Here is a 16797-nt window from a genome sequence, read left to right as displayed (position 1 = left end):
TGTTGCTACACCGAGGGAAGAAAAGAACCTCTTTAACGAGAAGACAAACACACATCATGAGCCCAACTACCGAATCGAGTCTTGCCCGTGGATGGAAAGTCATCACCCTGGAGTGTGCACGGAGACCCTGTCCACTCCCCTAACGTGAGCCACAGGCTCAAACCCAGGACCTCCAGTGCCTGCCAAGCCACGGATTTCGCTTTACTCACCCAGAGATCCGCACGATTTCTCCGGCTTCTGGGAAATGTCTCCGAGGAATTTTATGATCCGGTGTCGAGGGAACAAGCTACCTTCTCCAGAACTATGTTGTTGTTTTCTTCCCTCTCTCTTCCAGGGAGGAAAAGAAACATAAGGTCTGTCACGTAACGAGGAGGAGGAATCTGAGGCCAGGGTCCTACAACGTTCAAATTGTTTGTGAAGCGCGTCTTCTCAGCTTGGGGATTGTGGCATCTGTCAAATCCCGGCGTGTGTGTTATCTCAGTGGTGGAAGATGTCGGCTTGGCCAGGAGCCATCCTGAGCCTCGACTCGGAAAGTACCTTTGTGATCACGGACACGGTCGCTGGCATTTGTGTACAATGGCCTCAAGCTGTAATAGGTTCTCTGATGACATATAAATGCTCCAACGTTGGCACCTTCCAGAACTCAAGATTCTGTTTTGTGGTGCAAATTCCCGGCTATTCGGAATACTAGATGAGGCACAGCTCGCTCTTGGTTTAATCAAGGAAGGGATTCTAGTTCTAGAAGACATTAGTCCGGAGTCTAGGGCTTCAGTAGGATATCTGAGCAGTTTGAGGGCGTGCCGATACCCAGGGCTGGAAGCTGTAATTCAAATATGCCTGGCTCAGGGGAGGGGGGGCGGTCCTTGAACTTGGAAGATCAAGAAGATGCCTTCAGAAGCTCTACAGAAATGCTGATTATCCAGAGGAATTGCTTCTGGAATTCTGTTGAAATTGGAGATGACCAGCAATCCTTTTCAGAGGCTCCCCCAGTGGGCAACCAAAACCCACGAGCCTTAGTGGACCTTCAGAAACATCTTCAGCATCTTTGTTGAGAAGGAGGTCTCTGTAGGGTTTACCACCTTGGCCACGGAAACACGGAGAACTCCCCCCGGGCATTCTCACGTCTCCCAAACCAGAGCAAAGACATTCCTTTGCATTTTATTAAGTTCCCGTTAAGGGACGCTCCATTCCCGAAGGAGAACGCCTCATGGCGCCAGTCCATCCACCCTGACCATCCAAGCAGCGAACTATAAAGCACCTGTCCCCGTGTCCAGTGTGAACCCCACACTGGAAGAGCTGCGGGCTGTGGTTCCAAAGAATGCATGTGCCCAGAGTTGACATCGGGTTTGAGTCTTTGATGAGATTCTGTCAACGGAGGGAATGGAGAGTGAGATGACCAGCCTGTGGTCACTGGTCTGGAAATGCCATCTGCAGTCCAGAGGCACAGACACAGTCTCCTTCCTATTGCATGTCCAACGGCTAGTTTGTTGTTGTTAGAATTTGAGGACATCTTCAGACGGAGGACGGAGCCATCCTTGCCCGACTGGGGGTGAGGGTGAGCCCTAAAGTCAAGGATCCTGCCCAGTAGAGTGCGTGAGATATTCGGAAGCGTCGGGAGCTGTATGAGGTCCTATCAATTTCCATCAGATTCTATCAGGTTCCAAATTCCTATCAATTGGTTGGTGGCTTAAAAGCATAGGAGTTCACCTTCCCCCAGCTCTTGAGAGCCAGGCGGGGCAGGGTCACGTTCCCTCCAGAGGCTCCCGGGGAAGATCCTTCTGGCCTCTTCCACCTTCTGGGGGCTCCAGGAGTCCCTGTGTGTGGCTGTGTGTCTCCAATCTCTGCCCCCATCGTCACATGACCTCTTCCTCGTTTGTCACGAAATCTCTGTCTACTTATTTCAGAAGAGGAAACTTGGGATCACGTTGGGTCTGCCTCGAGAAGCCAAGATGATCCGCTTGTCCTAATTCCCTCCCAAAGATTATCTTTCCAAGTAGCATCACATTCACAGGTTCTGGGAGGGTAGCACGTGCAGGTATCTTTTGAACCGGATCATACTTCACCTCCTAGAGAGACCGACTGGACACAACCCCAACGACCTTCCAGGTCTGCCTGACTTCCACTGCGTGTGCCACCCCTCATGTCCCTGGTGGACAAGCTGCCTGTGCCTACGGATATGCAAGGAACCAGAAGGAAATGTGCGGCTCAGCTGGGCTCTGATGAACTGTGGTCACCACCCACGACTGGGCATTACATATTTTTAAGACTCGTCTAGTATCCTGGACTAAGTATAAACCGGGTCCTGCAGATGTCTCTAGGAAGGGTGCCAATGGAAACGTTAACAGACATTCTGTTAGGGACACAACCCATGGCAAGAGCTGTCCAGACCCCTCTCTTCCTCCCCATCCTACAGATCTCTATGGGGAGTGCCGTCCAGGACCCTGTCCGCCCACCTGTTCTACGGAATCCCTGACTGGCATTGGTCATATCCACATGACGATGGGCTTGAGCTCATGTCAGCAGACCTACGGGCAGAAGGTGGCACCGGGGCAGGGTCATTGTCAAAGTGTGGAGTAGACCATGGGTTTCCACCTCAACCTGGACCCAACAGACTGAGGAAGGCTCATGTCTCTCTGTCTTGGGGACCCAGGAGTCCAAGCTGAGTGTCCAGAATAGTGGGTGTGTGGGAGAACAAAGGAGTCACGGGACCCAGAAACCTCTGGAGACCCGAGGCTTCATGCTCGTGTCAAAGTGCCTGTGTCACTTGAAACGTGTCTCCTCAAACCTACTCCCTGCCGTGTTACTCAAGAAACATGGAACACTTGGGTTAGGCAGCATTTAATGGTTCTTGGCACTTGGGAGAAACTTGGCACACAATTTATGGCTCACGGCCACTTGGAGGCTACACTCAATATTTCTTTTGTTCCCCGATTTCCCGCAAAGGAAGGACAGCAGACAGGAGACCGTTGGGGACAGAGCCCTGAAGGCAGCCGCTGTGGAAAAGGCAGACACGGGGATCGGTCACAGACCTGCATTTGCCGGGCCCGAGGCGAGGTCTTCCCAATGTGGCCGTTACCCCAAGAGGGTGTCTTGGGTCACGTCAGTGATGCTGGTCATCTGGCAACTTATGGCCCACAGTTGTCTCTGGAGATCTCGGTCGTACGTGAGCATCAGAGACTTGGTCTCCTTCTCGTTGTAAAGGTAGCGGCCGCCGATTCCTTCCAGGTCCGGGGTGACCGCTGCGTAGACGGAGGTCCAGGCGCCCTCATCTGGGGTCTGCGGGGAGAGGGAAGAAGGCCAGGACGCGTCAGCTTTCCGAGCACAGAGCACGGGATTCTCGGGGCCCCCACAGACGCGAGTTTCCAGCGGGGGCTGGGGGGGGGGGTGGCAGCGTTCCTGGGCAACGGTCACCGTGTAGGGGGACAGCAAAGTGCAAAGAGAAGCTGGGAACGCAGACAAGACACGTGAGGGCTGAGCCCTGCGTCTGGCGCACCGGGGCAACGTCACAACGTGGGCACAGTCCGCGGGGCGGGGGACCCAAGAGGACCTCAGGACACTGCAAATGGTGGTGACCCCAGGACCCTTGGGGCTGTGATTCCGTGCCCAGAAGCCAGCAGAACGTCCCCTGAGCTGCTTACGACAGGCTGAACGCTCGGGGGGGCTTATGTTGCTTCATAAACTTGCGGAAATCCGCCCACCCCAGCCCCTCAACCCTTCTCACGGGCCCCGTGGGTCTACACAGCCGACCGCGGGACAACACGCGTCCGCTGCGAGGCGGATGCTTTTCGGGAAATGCCACGCGGTCTTGGAAATGCGTTTTCTCTGCCTAACGAGTCTCTGGACCGCGTTCTCCTTCTCTGGCCTCCCCTGTCGTGAGAACACAGCACAAAGCACACACAACGTACCCAACGCGGTCAACCTGTTTACGGGACCTGCGAGCCTGCTCGTCCAGGGGAGGCCTCCGGGCCTCACAAGGTGGACGTGCGTCGTCATGTGCACGGGGGTGGGCCTTCCCACGCACGCGCACACACTCCCACGTGCACACACACCCCCACGGACACGCACACACTCCCATAGACACACACACACACACTCCCACGGACACGCACACAGTCCCACAGACACACACACGCTCCCATGCACAGACTCCCACGCACACGCACACACTCCCACGTGCACACACACCCCCCACGGACACGCACACACTCCCACGGACACGCACACACTCCCACGGACACGCACACAGTCCCACAGACACACACACGCTCCCATGCACAGACTCCCACGCACGCGCACACACTCCCACGTGCACACACACCCCCACGGACACGCACACACTCCCATAGACACACACACACACACTCCCACGGACACGCACACAGTCCCACAGACACACACACGCTCCCATGCACAGACTCCCACGCACACGCACACACTCCCACGTGCACACACACCCCCCACGGACACGCACACACTCCCACGGACACGCACACACTCCCACGGACACACTCCCACGTACGCACACATCCTCCCATGGACACGCACACACTCCCATAAACACACACACACTCCCACGGACACACACACACTCCCATGCACACACTCCCACGCACACGCACACACTCCCACGTGCACACACACCCCCCACGGACACGCACACACTCCCACGGACACGCACACACTCCCACGGACACACTCCCACGTACGCACACATCCTCCCATGGACACGCACACACTCCCATAAACACACACACACTCCCACGGACACACACACACTCCCATGCACACACTCCCACGCACACGCACACACTCCCACGTGCACACACACACACCCACGGACACGCACACACTCCCATAGACACACACACACACACACACTCCCACGGGCACGCACACACTCCCACAGAGACACACACACTCCCACGGACACGCACACACTCCCATGCACACACACACTCCCATGTGCACACAAACATTCCCACAGACGCACACTCCCACGGACACACACACACACACACTCCCACATGTGCAAACACACTCCCACATGCGCACACACCCCATGGACACACACACACTCCCACATGTGCACACACCCCCATGGGCACACACACACTCCCACGCACGCGCACACACTCCCACGTGTGCACACACACCCCCACGGACACGCACACACTCCCATGCACACATACTCCCATGTGCACACACACAATTCTATGCACACTCATACTCACACGCATGTACACACATCTATATGCACATACATTCACAGGCACGCAAGTCATGTACAGACATATTTACCTGCACACACATATTTTCTCACACACATGTATTCATATGTACTTTCACATGTACACACAGGCACTCTCACTCCCACACATACCTTCACACACATAGTCACACGTACATACTCATGCACACACCTATGCTCATGTGGACAGTCATGTACCCACACGCACGCATCCATTCCCACGCACACACACACATACTCCGATACAGACACATAAGCCCATATTTACATACCCGCGCACACATTTATACACACATACAGTCCCATGCACATGCACACAGTCACCCAAGCCACCCCCGGGCAGCCAGCTCTGCTGACACACGAAGGGGCAAGGAAAAGAGCAGTCTCTTGGCTAGACTGCATCTTGTGAAGAATTAATCACATCCACTTACCCAACTATCATGGCTTAAATACATGATAGATGCTAGGCTTAAAAAAGCAACCGCTGATCATTTGTAGAACATTTTAAAGCCTTGGGCTCATAATGAAGACGGAAATGAGATTTCATTTGTATTCTTTAATTCGTAAACGTTTTGACAGCTCATGAAATAGATGGTTTTATTCATTTATCCCTCATTATATCTCATATCACATCCTAATCATCACCCATCAGAGCAATTATAGGTCATGTCCGCGTGAGAGGGAGGGTGTCATGATAAGTGTGGAGACACACGTGTGTGTACAAGTATGCACACGCACGTACACACACGTGCTTACAGGCACACACATGCTCACATGCACACACACTCACCTGCACGTACTCATCCATGTGCAGACACATGGGCTCACACACTCACCCATGCACACACACATGTGCTCACACATGGTCACGTGCACACACATATACTCATACATGCATACACTCGCTTGTGCACACACTTGCTCACATGCACACTCACTTGTGCGCACACGTGCCCACATGCACACACGTGCTCACACATGGCCACAGGCACACACACATACACATGCACACACTCACATGTGCACACACATGCTGACATGCACACACGTGCTCACACATGGCCACATGCACACACACATACACATGCACACACTCACATGCACACACGTGCTCACACATGGCCACAGGCACACACACATACACATGCACACACTCACATGTGCACACACATGCTCACATGTGCTCACACATGGCCACATGCACACACTTGTGCACACACATGTTCAGACTCACACATGCACACACACGTATACACACGTGCTCACGTGAGCACACACGTATTCAGGCACATGCACACACACTAGCCCACACGCACACACACGTGCTCACCCACAAGCTCGCATGCCGTCACACACCTGATTTTCACCTTTGGGGATTTACCTGCACCCCCTGGAGGAAGAGAACACACCCAAGAGCCTCAGGACCTGGGTTCAAATTCCTGCCTCACCACCTGTTCCCTGCGAGACCTTTGCCAAACCAACCACCCTCCCAGGACCCTTTCCTCACCTGGCAAACGGAAATTATACAACTAGCTTTTCCACACGAGTATCAGGGGAAATGCGCGACGCCTTGCGAGTGAAAGACTTTTGGCAAACGTAGAAACATGGCTGCAAGTGACACACAAGAACCACAAGGGAGACGACTTGTGAGCCCGAGGGGGCTCGTAGAGCGGGAAACGCCACGGGCAGGGGGACGGTCAGCACAGCTGAGTAACCAGGGGGAACGTCCCCCGGGCCCAGCTCCAGCCTCTGTCTGTGCAGCAGCCTTCCTGCTGAGCTGGACGGGGCTGAGCCACCTCAGGCCTGCTGATCTGCGCCCCCCAAGACTCATATGGTGAAGCCCTCGCCCTCGGCCCCCAAAATGCGTTAGATTTGGAGGTGGGTCTGTAAACGGGGGTTATGGTAGAATGAGTCGTTAGGATGGGCCTGATCCCAAGGGGATGGGGTCCTTCTAACAAGAGAGGATGAGCAGACAGACACACAGGACACAGGAGGAACAAGCCTCTGCCCCTTCCTGGAACTCACACACCGCCTCAGCCCTGCCTGATCTCACACCCCCAAACTCAGCCCTGCCGGGATCTCAGCCCCCAAACTCAGCCCCGCCTGGATCTCAGACCACAGGCCTCAGCCCTGCCGGGATTTCAGACCCCCCAGCCTCATCCCTGCCTGGACCTCAGACTCCCAGACTCAGCCTTCCATGGATCTCTGACTTTCAGCCTCGGCCCTGCCTGGATCTCAGACCCCCAAACTCAGCCTCGCCTGGATCTCAGACCACAGGCCTCAGCCCTGCCTGGATCTCAGACCACCAACCTCTGCCCCGCATGGATCTCAGACTCCCAGCCACAGCCCTGCCTGGATCTCAGACTCTCAGACTCAGCCCTGACTGGATCGCAGACTTCCAATCCCAGCCCTGCCTGGACCTCATTCTCCCAGCCTCGGCCCTGCATGGACCCCAGACTCCTAGACTCAGCCCCTCCTGGATCTCAGACAATGAGCCTCAGCCCTACCTGGACCTCAGACTCCCAGCCTCAGCTCTCCTTGGATCTCAGACTCCCAGCCTCGGCCCTACTTGGAATTGAGACCCCCGACCTCAGCCCTGCCTGGATCTCAGACCCCCAATCTCAGGCCCACCTGGATCTGAGACTCCCAGCCTCAGCCCTGCCTGGATCTCAACGTCCTGGCCTCCACCCTGCCTGGATCTCAGACTCCCAGCCTCCACCCTGCCTGGATCTCAGAACCCAAACCTCAGCCCTGCCTTGATCTCAGACCCCCAGCCTCACTCCTGCCTGGATCTCAGACCCCCAGGCTTGGCCCTGCCTGGATCTCAGACTCCCATCCTTGACCCTGCCTAGACCTGACTCCCAGACTCACCCCTGCCTGGACCTCAGACCTCTGGCCTCAGGCCTGCCTGGATCTCAGACACCCAGCATCAGCCCTGCATGGATATCACAGTCCCAGCCTCAGCCCTGCCTGGATCACAGACTCCCATCCTTGGGCCCCTCCTGGACCTCTGACACCCAGCCTCAGCCCTATGTGGATCTCAGCCTCCCAGCCTCAGTCCTGACTGGATCTCACAGTCCCAGCCTCGGCCCTGCCTGGATCTCAGACCCCAGCCTCAGCCCTGCTTGGATCTCAGACCCCCATCCTCAGCCCTGCCTGGACCTCAGATGCTTTACCTTGGCCCTGCCTGGATCTCAGACCCCCACCCTCAGCCCTGCCTGGATCTCAGCCTCCTGTCCTCCAACCCTGACTGGATCTCAGACTCTTGGCCTTGGCCCTGCCTGGACTCACACTCCGAGCCTCGGCCCTGCCTAGATCTCAGATCGCCAACCTCGGCCCTGCCTGGACCTCAGACCCCCGGGTTCAGACCTGCCTGGACCTTAGACTCCCAGCCTCGGTCCCGCCTGCACCTCAGACCCCCAGCCTCAGCCCTGCCTGGATCTCAGACTCCCAGGCTCAGCCCTGCCTGGACCTCAGACCCCCATCCTTGGGCCTGCCTGGATCTCAGACCTCCAAATTCGACCCCACCTGGATCTCAGCCTCCTGCCCTCCACCCTGCCTAGATCTCAGCCTCCCGTTCTTGGCCCTCCTGGATCTGAGACTCCCAGCCTCAGCCCCTCCTGGATCTCAGACTCCCAGCCTCCTGTCCTGCCTGGATCTCAGACCCCCAGCCTCAGCCCCTCCTGGATCTCAGACCCCCGGCCTCAGACTTGGGGATCTCAGCCTCCGGGCCTCCACCATCCCTGGATCTAAGACTGTCAGCCTTGGTCCCTCCATGATCTCAGACTCCCAGCCTCGGCCCTGCCTGGATATCAGACCCCTCCACCTCAGCCCTGCCTTGGTCTCAGACCCGTAGCCTTAGCCCTGCCTGGATCTCAGACTCTTCCCTTCGGCCCTGCCTGGATCTCAGACTCCCAGGCTCAGCCCTGCCTGGAGCTCAGACTCCCAGCCTCGGCCCTGCCTGGATATCAGACTCCTAGCCTCAGCCCTGCCTGGATCTCAGACTCCCAGCCTCAGCCCTGCCTGGATCTCAGACCCCCAAGCTCAGCCCCTCCTGGACCTCAGACCCCCAAGCTCAGCCCCTCCTGGACCTCAGACCCCCAGCCTTGGCCCTGCCTGGATCTCAGAACCCCAGCCTCAGCCCTGCCTGGATCTCAGACTCCCAGCCTCATCCCTGCCTGGATCTCAGCCTCCTGTCCTCCAACCCTGACTGGATCTCAGACTCTTGGCCTCCGCCCTGCCTGGACTCAGACTTCGAGCCTCAGCGCTGCCTAGATCTCAGATCGCCAACCTCGGCCCCGCCTGGACCTCAGACCCCCGGGTTCAGACCTGCCTGGACCTTAGACTCCCAGCCTCGGTCCCACCTACACCTCAGACCCCCAGCTTCAGCCCTGCCTGGATCTCAGACTCCCAGGCTCAGCCTTGCCTGGACCTCAGACCCCCATCCTCGGGCCTGCCTGGACCTCAGACCCCCAACCTCAGCCCTGCCTGGATCTCAGCCTCCCATGTTCAGCCCCACCTGGATCTCAGACTCCCAGCCTCAACCCTGCCTGGATCTCAGACTCCCAGCCTCAGCCCTGCCTGGATCTCAGACCTCCAACTTCGACCCCACCTGGATCTCAGCCTCCTGCCCTCTACCCTGCCTAGATCTCAGCCTCCCGTTCTTGGCCCTGCCTGGATCTGAGACTCCCAGCCTCAGACCTGCCTGGATCTCAGACCCCCAAGCTCAGCCCCTCCTGGATCTCAGACCCCCAGCCTCAGACTTGGGGATCTCAGCCTCCAGGCCTCCACCGTCCCTGGATCTAAGACTGTCAGCCTTGGCCCCTCCACGATCTCAGACTCCCAGCCTCGGCCCTGCCTGGATATCAGACCCGCCACCTCAGCCCTGCCTTGGTCTCAGACCCGTAGCCTCAGCCCTGCCTGTATCTCAGACTCCCAGACTGGGCCCTCCTGAATTTCAGCGTCCAGTCTTTGGCACTGCCTGGATCTGAGACTCCCATCCTCAGCCCTCCCTGGATCTCAGACCCCCATCCTCGGCCCTGCCTGGATCCCTGAGGGAGACAATGAATGTGAGTTGTTTAGGACACCCAGTCTGTGGTGTTAGTTGTGGCAGCCTGGGGAACCCTAATTCAACTCAGTAGATGATTTTTCCTCTCCTCCTGGGAGCGTTCCCTGCGGAAGGCTCTAGGGACAGCTGGCCCGTCAGGTGTGTCCTATCTCAGGAAGGAGCTGTGTGCACCCACCTTTTCCAAGGAACAGGTGGTTATACCTTCACTCATTTGCTACACGATGAGTCCGGGGCAGGACATGGTCAGATTCGGCCCCACGGACCTCAGAGTAGGAAGGAAGACTGGTATCGGCAGATACTTCTCAGCCATGTGTCCCGCGAGCGCTGGCGTCCCCATTTGGACTGAATGCGCACGTCCCCCGAGACCCTTACGGGAAAGCCCCAACCCTCAATGGGACGGTATTAGCAGGTGGAGTCTTTTGCAAGTGATCAGGGTGCAATGAGGTCGTGGTGGGATCAGTGCTCTTCCCGGAAGAGGACTTTGCCACCTGAGCAAATGCACACATGCCCCAACCCCAAGCTCCACATTTGAAAGATGCCGTGGTCTAGGTGATGAGAAGACCACGAAGACGAAGGAAGGTTTGTCCTGAATCTCTTTGAGCTAGAGCTCTGCACACCCCAGCGGCAAGGGTAGGCACAGCTGGTGCCACCGCCCCTCCGCTCTCACGTCTCCCCTTTGCTTCTCTCTGTTTTGCGCTCTTATTTCCTGACGTCCTGTGCCTGTGGCTCACGGTGGAGTGATCCGCCATTGGCTGGGCACCAGGCTGTAGGCTGGATGCCCCAGGGAGCCACCATGTCTGAACCTTGACAAGGAAAGCCCACGTGGGTCGACTGTGCATGGGGCCAGCAGAAGAAAGCCCTCCCGCTCTTGGCGATCTTTGGCATTGGGATCCTCCCTCGCTAACTCAACTTTTCCTGTGGTGGACGCCATGTTGGGAAGAAGGCAAGGTCAAAAGGCTTCCTCTCCTATGACCTCTACGACCCGTACCTGCAAGGTAAAGATGTAGGTGATATTTCATGACCCATAAGCTCAAGCTTGGGGATGTTCATCCCCAGGGACCAGAGTTGTTAATCCTTTCTTCTTCTTCCCCGGGATCACTCTTTGGCTCATTCAGTGATGGAACTCACGTCCTAGAGAAGTTCAGCCCCAACCAGGACGGGTAAATGAGGCAGACCCTCCTCAGCTTAATTCGTCAAAGAACCATCGATAGGATGGGATCCAGGTACGCAACTGTGTTCAGACTGACTGTCGACTCAGGTCTGTGATCATACAAATCACGGAGGCAGATTGGGAAGGACCTAATTAAGACGGATATGCGGAAAGCCCCACATCACCTGCATTCTGTCTCTGGCCTCAAGCAACACCAAGGACAGATGACCACCATCAAATCCCCCAGCAAAATCTGATTACCTGCCCTCGTGCAGCTGTAGTGGAGATGAGCTGGTTTCTGGCTCACTCCCAGAATGATGAAGTGTGTTTCTGGGCACTCTGTGCTGAAAAAATCAGCCACCTTCTGCATAGATAAGAAGGTTCTCTAAACAATGCTTCCTGTGGCACAAATAACATACCCCATTGTATCTACAGCTTGTAAAAAAAAAAAAGAAGATAATCCTTAAAGACTTGGAAGATGTCTAAAATGTGAAACCAAACCCAAGAGTGAAATGTGTTGCTTTTATCAGGGGCAGGGGGATCGCTGGGGAACCAGACGCCTGCTGGGAGACCAGGGAAGAGGGCTCTGTGTATTTATAGTTAAAGGTTTTCTCTGCATGAAGCCACGGATGGAACTGGAAACTACAGACTGTTTCAGTGCGATTCAGTACAGCAAATGTCTGTTAAATGCTCACCAATATTTTGTTGGCTCTCGGGGCAGAGCAAAGCTCTTCTGAAAACAACCCCCACCACCCTGTAGCTTACAAGAGGCCGGAGCTGTGGGGTCGGCAGTTGGGCACAGATGCCTGAAAAAATAATAGCAAAATAAGGATGGAATTTAAAGCGTGCTAAATACAACCGCAGGGAAACATGAATGCCTTATAATCACATAATTATAGAGGGCTTTACAGTTTTGGAAATGCTTTCACATATATTCGGTTAGCAATTTTCACAACAATCTTTTCAGATGTTATTATCCAGAATTAACAAATTACCCAAGCGAGGGGCATTGTGGGTGGTGGGGGCAGGGGAGGGTCAGGGTGGGGTCATGCTGAATGCCCATGTCTTGGTTTTCCCATAGACCCCAACCCTCTCCCTCTTGGTCCTGAATCTGCCTCCCCGTCCCCCATGCCTACGGTTCATTTCTCACCTCCTTTCATGTCTTCGTCTGTGGAATGAAAACCTGACTCTCCTCTGAGCCACAGACGCACATTCATGGCAGCCCAGTTGGTACATGGGGAACTAAAGACCCTACTTAACCCCCTCAAAGTCAAGCATTCCCAGATCCCCACCTGGGCATTTCTCATCGCCCCATGTCTTGGACTGGAATCACCATTACTCTCACTTTCCTAAGTCAGCAACCTTGGAATTACCATTGAGTCTTTCCTCTTTCATATGCCAGAGTCAACCAGTCAAGATGTCTTGACCTTCCTCTCTCCCTCTCGAGCACATCCAGTGCCCCCTGCACCAATGCCATGGCCTCTAAGTGCATGGCTCTGATCTCACCTCATCACTGACGTTCCCCAACTGGCATCCAGAGCTAACATCCTAAGGTGCCCATTGGCTTGTAGCACACGGTAAGCTTGTCTCCCGGACAAGCTTTGGGATGGGAGTGGGAAGAGCTGCTCTTGGGAGAACTGAGACAAAGGGCAGCTCAGTTCCTTTCTCGGTCTTGAGTTCAGATGGCAGACACAGTGGAGGACAGGCGTGGTGTCCGTTTGACCACCCGCCATCTTGACCCACTTTCTGCATCACACATAGCTCCAGCATTGTTCATCCTCCTTGGACCCTGGCCCAGTCTTCAACCCACCTTCAAAGGCTCCAAGCCCAGTCAAGCTTTCGCCTCCTACCCCCAACACTAGGGTAGACCACTGCCACCAGATTTCTCCTTTTGGCACTCATGAAAATGCTTGGAGTCAAACCAAGGGATAGCTAGTTGAGTTCCCGTCACCGTGGTGCAACTGGGGGCAGTGCCCACCCCAATGCCCCCGTGAGCACTCTTGATCGCTCCGTGCCTGGAAGGTTGCCCGAGATGTCCTCAGTCTGTCTGAATGGACATCCTGCACTGACTCCCAGCTCCACACCTCCTGGGGGATCCCATCTGGTCTGATGTAATCAGGATATACCTGAGAGGCGGGTCTTGTCCACCTGCTCTACAGAGGAAGGAGCTGAAGCCAACACACTTGGGAAAGACACAAGGGAACGGTCTTCAGAGCTGAGACCCAAGGAAGGTGAAACTTCCAGTAAATTATCACAAACTTGGTGGCTTAGTACAGCACAGATCTATTCTCTCAAAATTCTACAAGGTTACAGTGTAAAACGTATCTCAGTGGGCCGAAATCCGAGGGTTGGCAGGGGCTGCCTTCCTCCTGGATGTTCCGGGGGAGAGTCTGTCTCCTTGTCACTTCTTTCTCCAAGTCTGACCCACCCTCGTCTCCCTTACGAGGACCCCTGTGATGGCGCTGGGCTCTCCTGGATCGTCTGAGATATCCTACCACAGGTTTGATTCCACGAGGGAAGAGGAATGGCGGTAGGTCCCTACAGCACGACAGAAGGTCAACTGAAGGTTGTGATCACAGTGTGTTTGAATCTTGTTGAATGAGGGGGGGAGGATGGCTGGACGTGTGCCCTTGAGTTGATGAATGCAACCTGCCATCCTCCTGACACATCCATCAAAAAGCAATCAAGTGACCCAATGACCGGCTGATCCAAATGCATATTAAAGAGAACCAGCCGTCACTAGTCGTACATGTTCCGGTGACGTGGCCACATCCTACACTGTCAATTTGTTTCATTTGAATAGGAGACCCACCTATTGTGGGGAGACCCACAATCAGGCCTGGGATTGTTTGAAACAAGCCCCACACAGGGGTCCAGAGGCACCCGGCACCGAGGACCGTGCTTCCTCATGGTCCCCACTGATCCTGAGGCAGTGAGGTAGGTGCATGGGGTTGCTGTCCTAACGCCACGGTCCCCACACCTGACAGATGCGTTTTCTGCATCGGCACTGGCATCCCTGGGTTTCACGACCGCTGAAAAGCTTCATCTACACTCATACGGAGCCTGGGAAAGTAGAGACCAACAGAATCGTGCCAGCCTCCTGCTTCTTCTCAAGGAACTGCGCCATGCGTCCCCGGGGCGCTGCCAGCCGGGTCTGGGGCAGGCCGAATGAGGCTGCTCTGTTGGCGTGAGACAATATTTCCAAGTCCCTTTGCTGGAGGAAGTAGACACCCGATGATGAGTCGGTAGGAAGGCAGATGGAAAAGGAAGGGCGATAATGAAGCCCTGCAGGGAGCTGTGGGGTGCAGCTGGTTCACGAGAGGCGCTCGGATGAGACCAGGGGCACGCGTGGCGGGCAGGCCTCGAGAAGAGCTCCCCTGGCCGTCCTCTTTAATTCCGACACTTGTCGAAACCCACAATCCTCGAAGGGACCGAGCTGTCAACGCTGACTCAGGGCGAGGGAGGAATCCTCAAGAAAGCGATCCGCATTAAAGAGAACGTTGAAAGCCGAGTTGGAACCATCCGTGTGAAAATCTGCAAACCCACAGAGCTTGCAAAGGCCAATATTTTCATCAGGACGTTAGTATCGCAACTTGACAGACAGAGCACAGAGGAGGATTTGTGGTTCTGGGGTAAATATCAGTACAGAAGTCCCCAGCGAACTGCCTGGGGAATGGGATCCTCTGGTGTGGGGGACATCAATGGTCGACGACGGGCAGAATCATTCTAGAAACCGGGGGCCCTCCACTCTAGGATGCACGTGATCCCAATAAGGGACTTGAGGGAAACAAAAGCAAAGACACAATCATCTCCCTAGATCCCAGTCAACTAGATTCCCCGTTTTCTGGAAAGTGCCAGATATTAAATATTGCTGGCTTCATGGGCCATCGGGTCTCTGCTATAACTACTCAGCTCTGCTGTGGAAACAGAAAAAACATGTGAATGAACAAGTGTGTGTGTGTGGATAAAACTTTACTGGCAAAACCACGTGGCCACTGAAAATAGCAAATAAGATATGACCCGGCAATATCATCTATTAGCTAATTGCGCAAAGAGTAGGTAAGAGCATTTTCAAGAGAGGTTCACATACTACAAAGAAGGGGCGGGGATGGGATTATATTCACGCCTTAAGTCCTCATCTGGCTTCACAAACGGAAGACTGAAAATCCATTAAAAACAAGACGTCAGCCACAGAATCAACAAAGGTACAAAGGCTGGAGGCATTCTCAGCCCTTGAACCAGTTTGTGTAAAACTGTCCTTGAAAGCCCATGGAATTCTCCGGGACATGCAGACGGGAGAACCTTCTAGAACCTTCTCAGGCCAGAGCCCACGGTGTTCCCTAGAGAGACTGGGACAGAAACAGCACTGGACACGCACGGTTGATGCCTTACGGGAACGTTGTTGGAAACCGCAAAGAACGAGAAACGACCCAGATGTTCCTGACCAAGAGGGTAGATCTAAGATTTCAAACACTTAATATGGACTTATTAACTGTGGGTTAAATTGGGTCCTGGCCCCCAAAACACATTTGGAGGTCCTAGCTCCCAGTAGGGTGAAGGGCACGTTACTTGAAAACAGAGTCGTTGCCAATGTGACGAAGGGAAGGGTCTGAGATGAGCCCATCCTAGATCAGGGTGGCCCTGAATCCGATGACAGGTGTCCTCATAGGAGAGGCAAGAGGAGAGACACAGACACAGAGGAGAAGACCCGCAAAGACAGAGACAGACACGGGAGGGACGCGGCCACGAGCCCAGGGACGCCTGGAGCCCCAGAAGCTGGAAGAGGCAGGAAGGACCCTCCCCTGGAGCCTCAGGAGGGAGCACAGCCCTGCCCACCTGGATCTCGGTGGCACTGCCCTGCCTGGGTCTCAGCAGCCCTGCCCCTCCTGAATCTCAGCAGTCCTGCCCTGCATGGATCTCAGTGGTCCTGCCCCTCCTGGATCTCAGTGGTCCTGCCCCTCCTGGATCTCAGTGGCCCTGTCCTGCCTGGATCTCAGCAGCCCTGACCTGCCTGGATCTCAGTGGCCCTGCCCCTCCTGGATCTCAGCAGCCCTGCCCTGCCTGGATCTCAGTGGTCCTGTGTGGATCTTAGTGGTCTTGTCCCCACTGGGTATCAGACTTCTGGCCTCCAGAGCTGGGACAGGATAAATTTCTGTGGTTCTTGCCATCCTGTCTGTGGTCATTTGTTTTTGCTCCCCCAGGAAACTGATGTACTGAGAAAAAAAAAAACTCATATTATTCTACTTCCCTAGGGATCAAAGAAAGCAAAGTTAAATTTCAGAGACACACGTGTGTGAGAGGCTGATAAGACAAACTCGATGCCCTGTATGG

General features: G+C 55.1%; 1 protein-coding gene across 1 annotated transcript in view; it reads right to left on the bottom strand.

The window, feature by feature from the left end:
• Positions 1-2365: 2365 nt before the first annotated feature.
• LOC145714071 (polyprenol dehydrogenase-like) overlaps positions 2366-16797 on the bottom strand; it is a 135294-nt gene continuing 120862 nt past the window's right edge. The window contains exon 7 of the mRNA XM_081793143.1: positions 2366-3276. Within this exon, the coding sequence (XP_081649269.1) occupies positions 3073-3276 (204 nt within the window). The 3' untranslated portion in view covers positions 2366-3072. The remainder of the gene's footprint in view (positions 3277-16797) is intronic.

Source organism: Panthera onca, chromosome X (assembly GCF_046562875.1).
Source record: "Panthera onca isolate mPanOnc1 chromosome X, mPanOnc1 haplotype 2, whole genome shotgun sequence".
Lineage (NCBI taxonomy): Eukaryota > Metazoa > Chordata > Mammalia > Carnivora > Felidae > Panthera > Panthera onca.
This window is presented reverse-complemented; position numbering and strand designations above follow the sequence as displayed.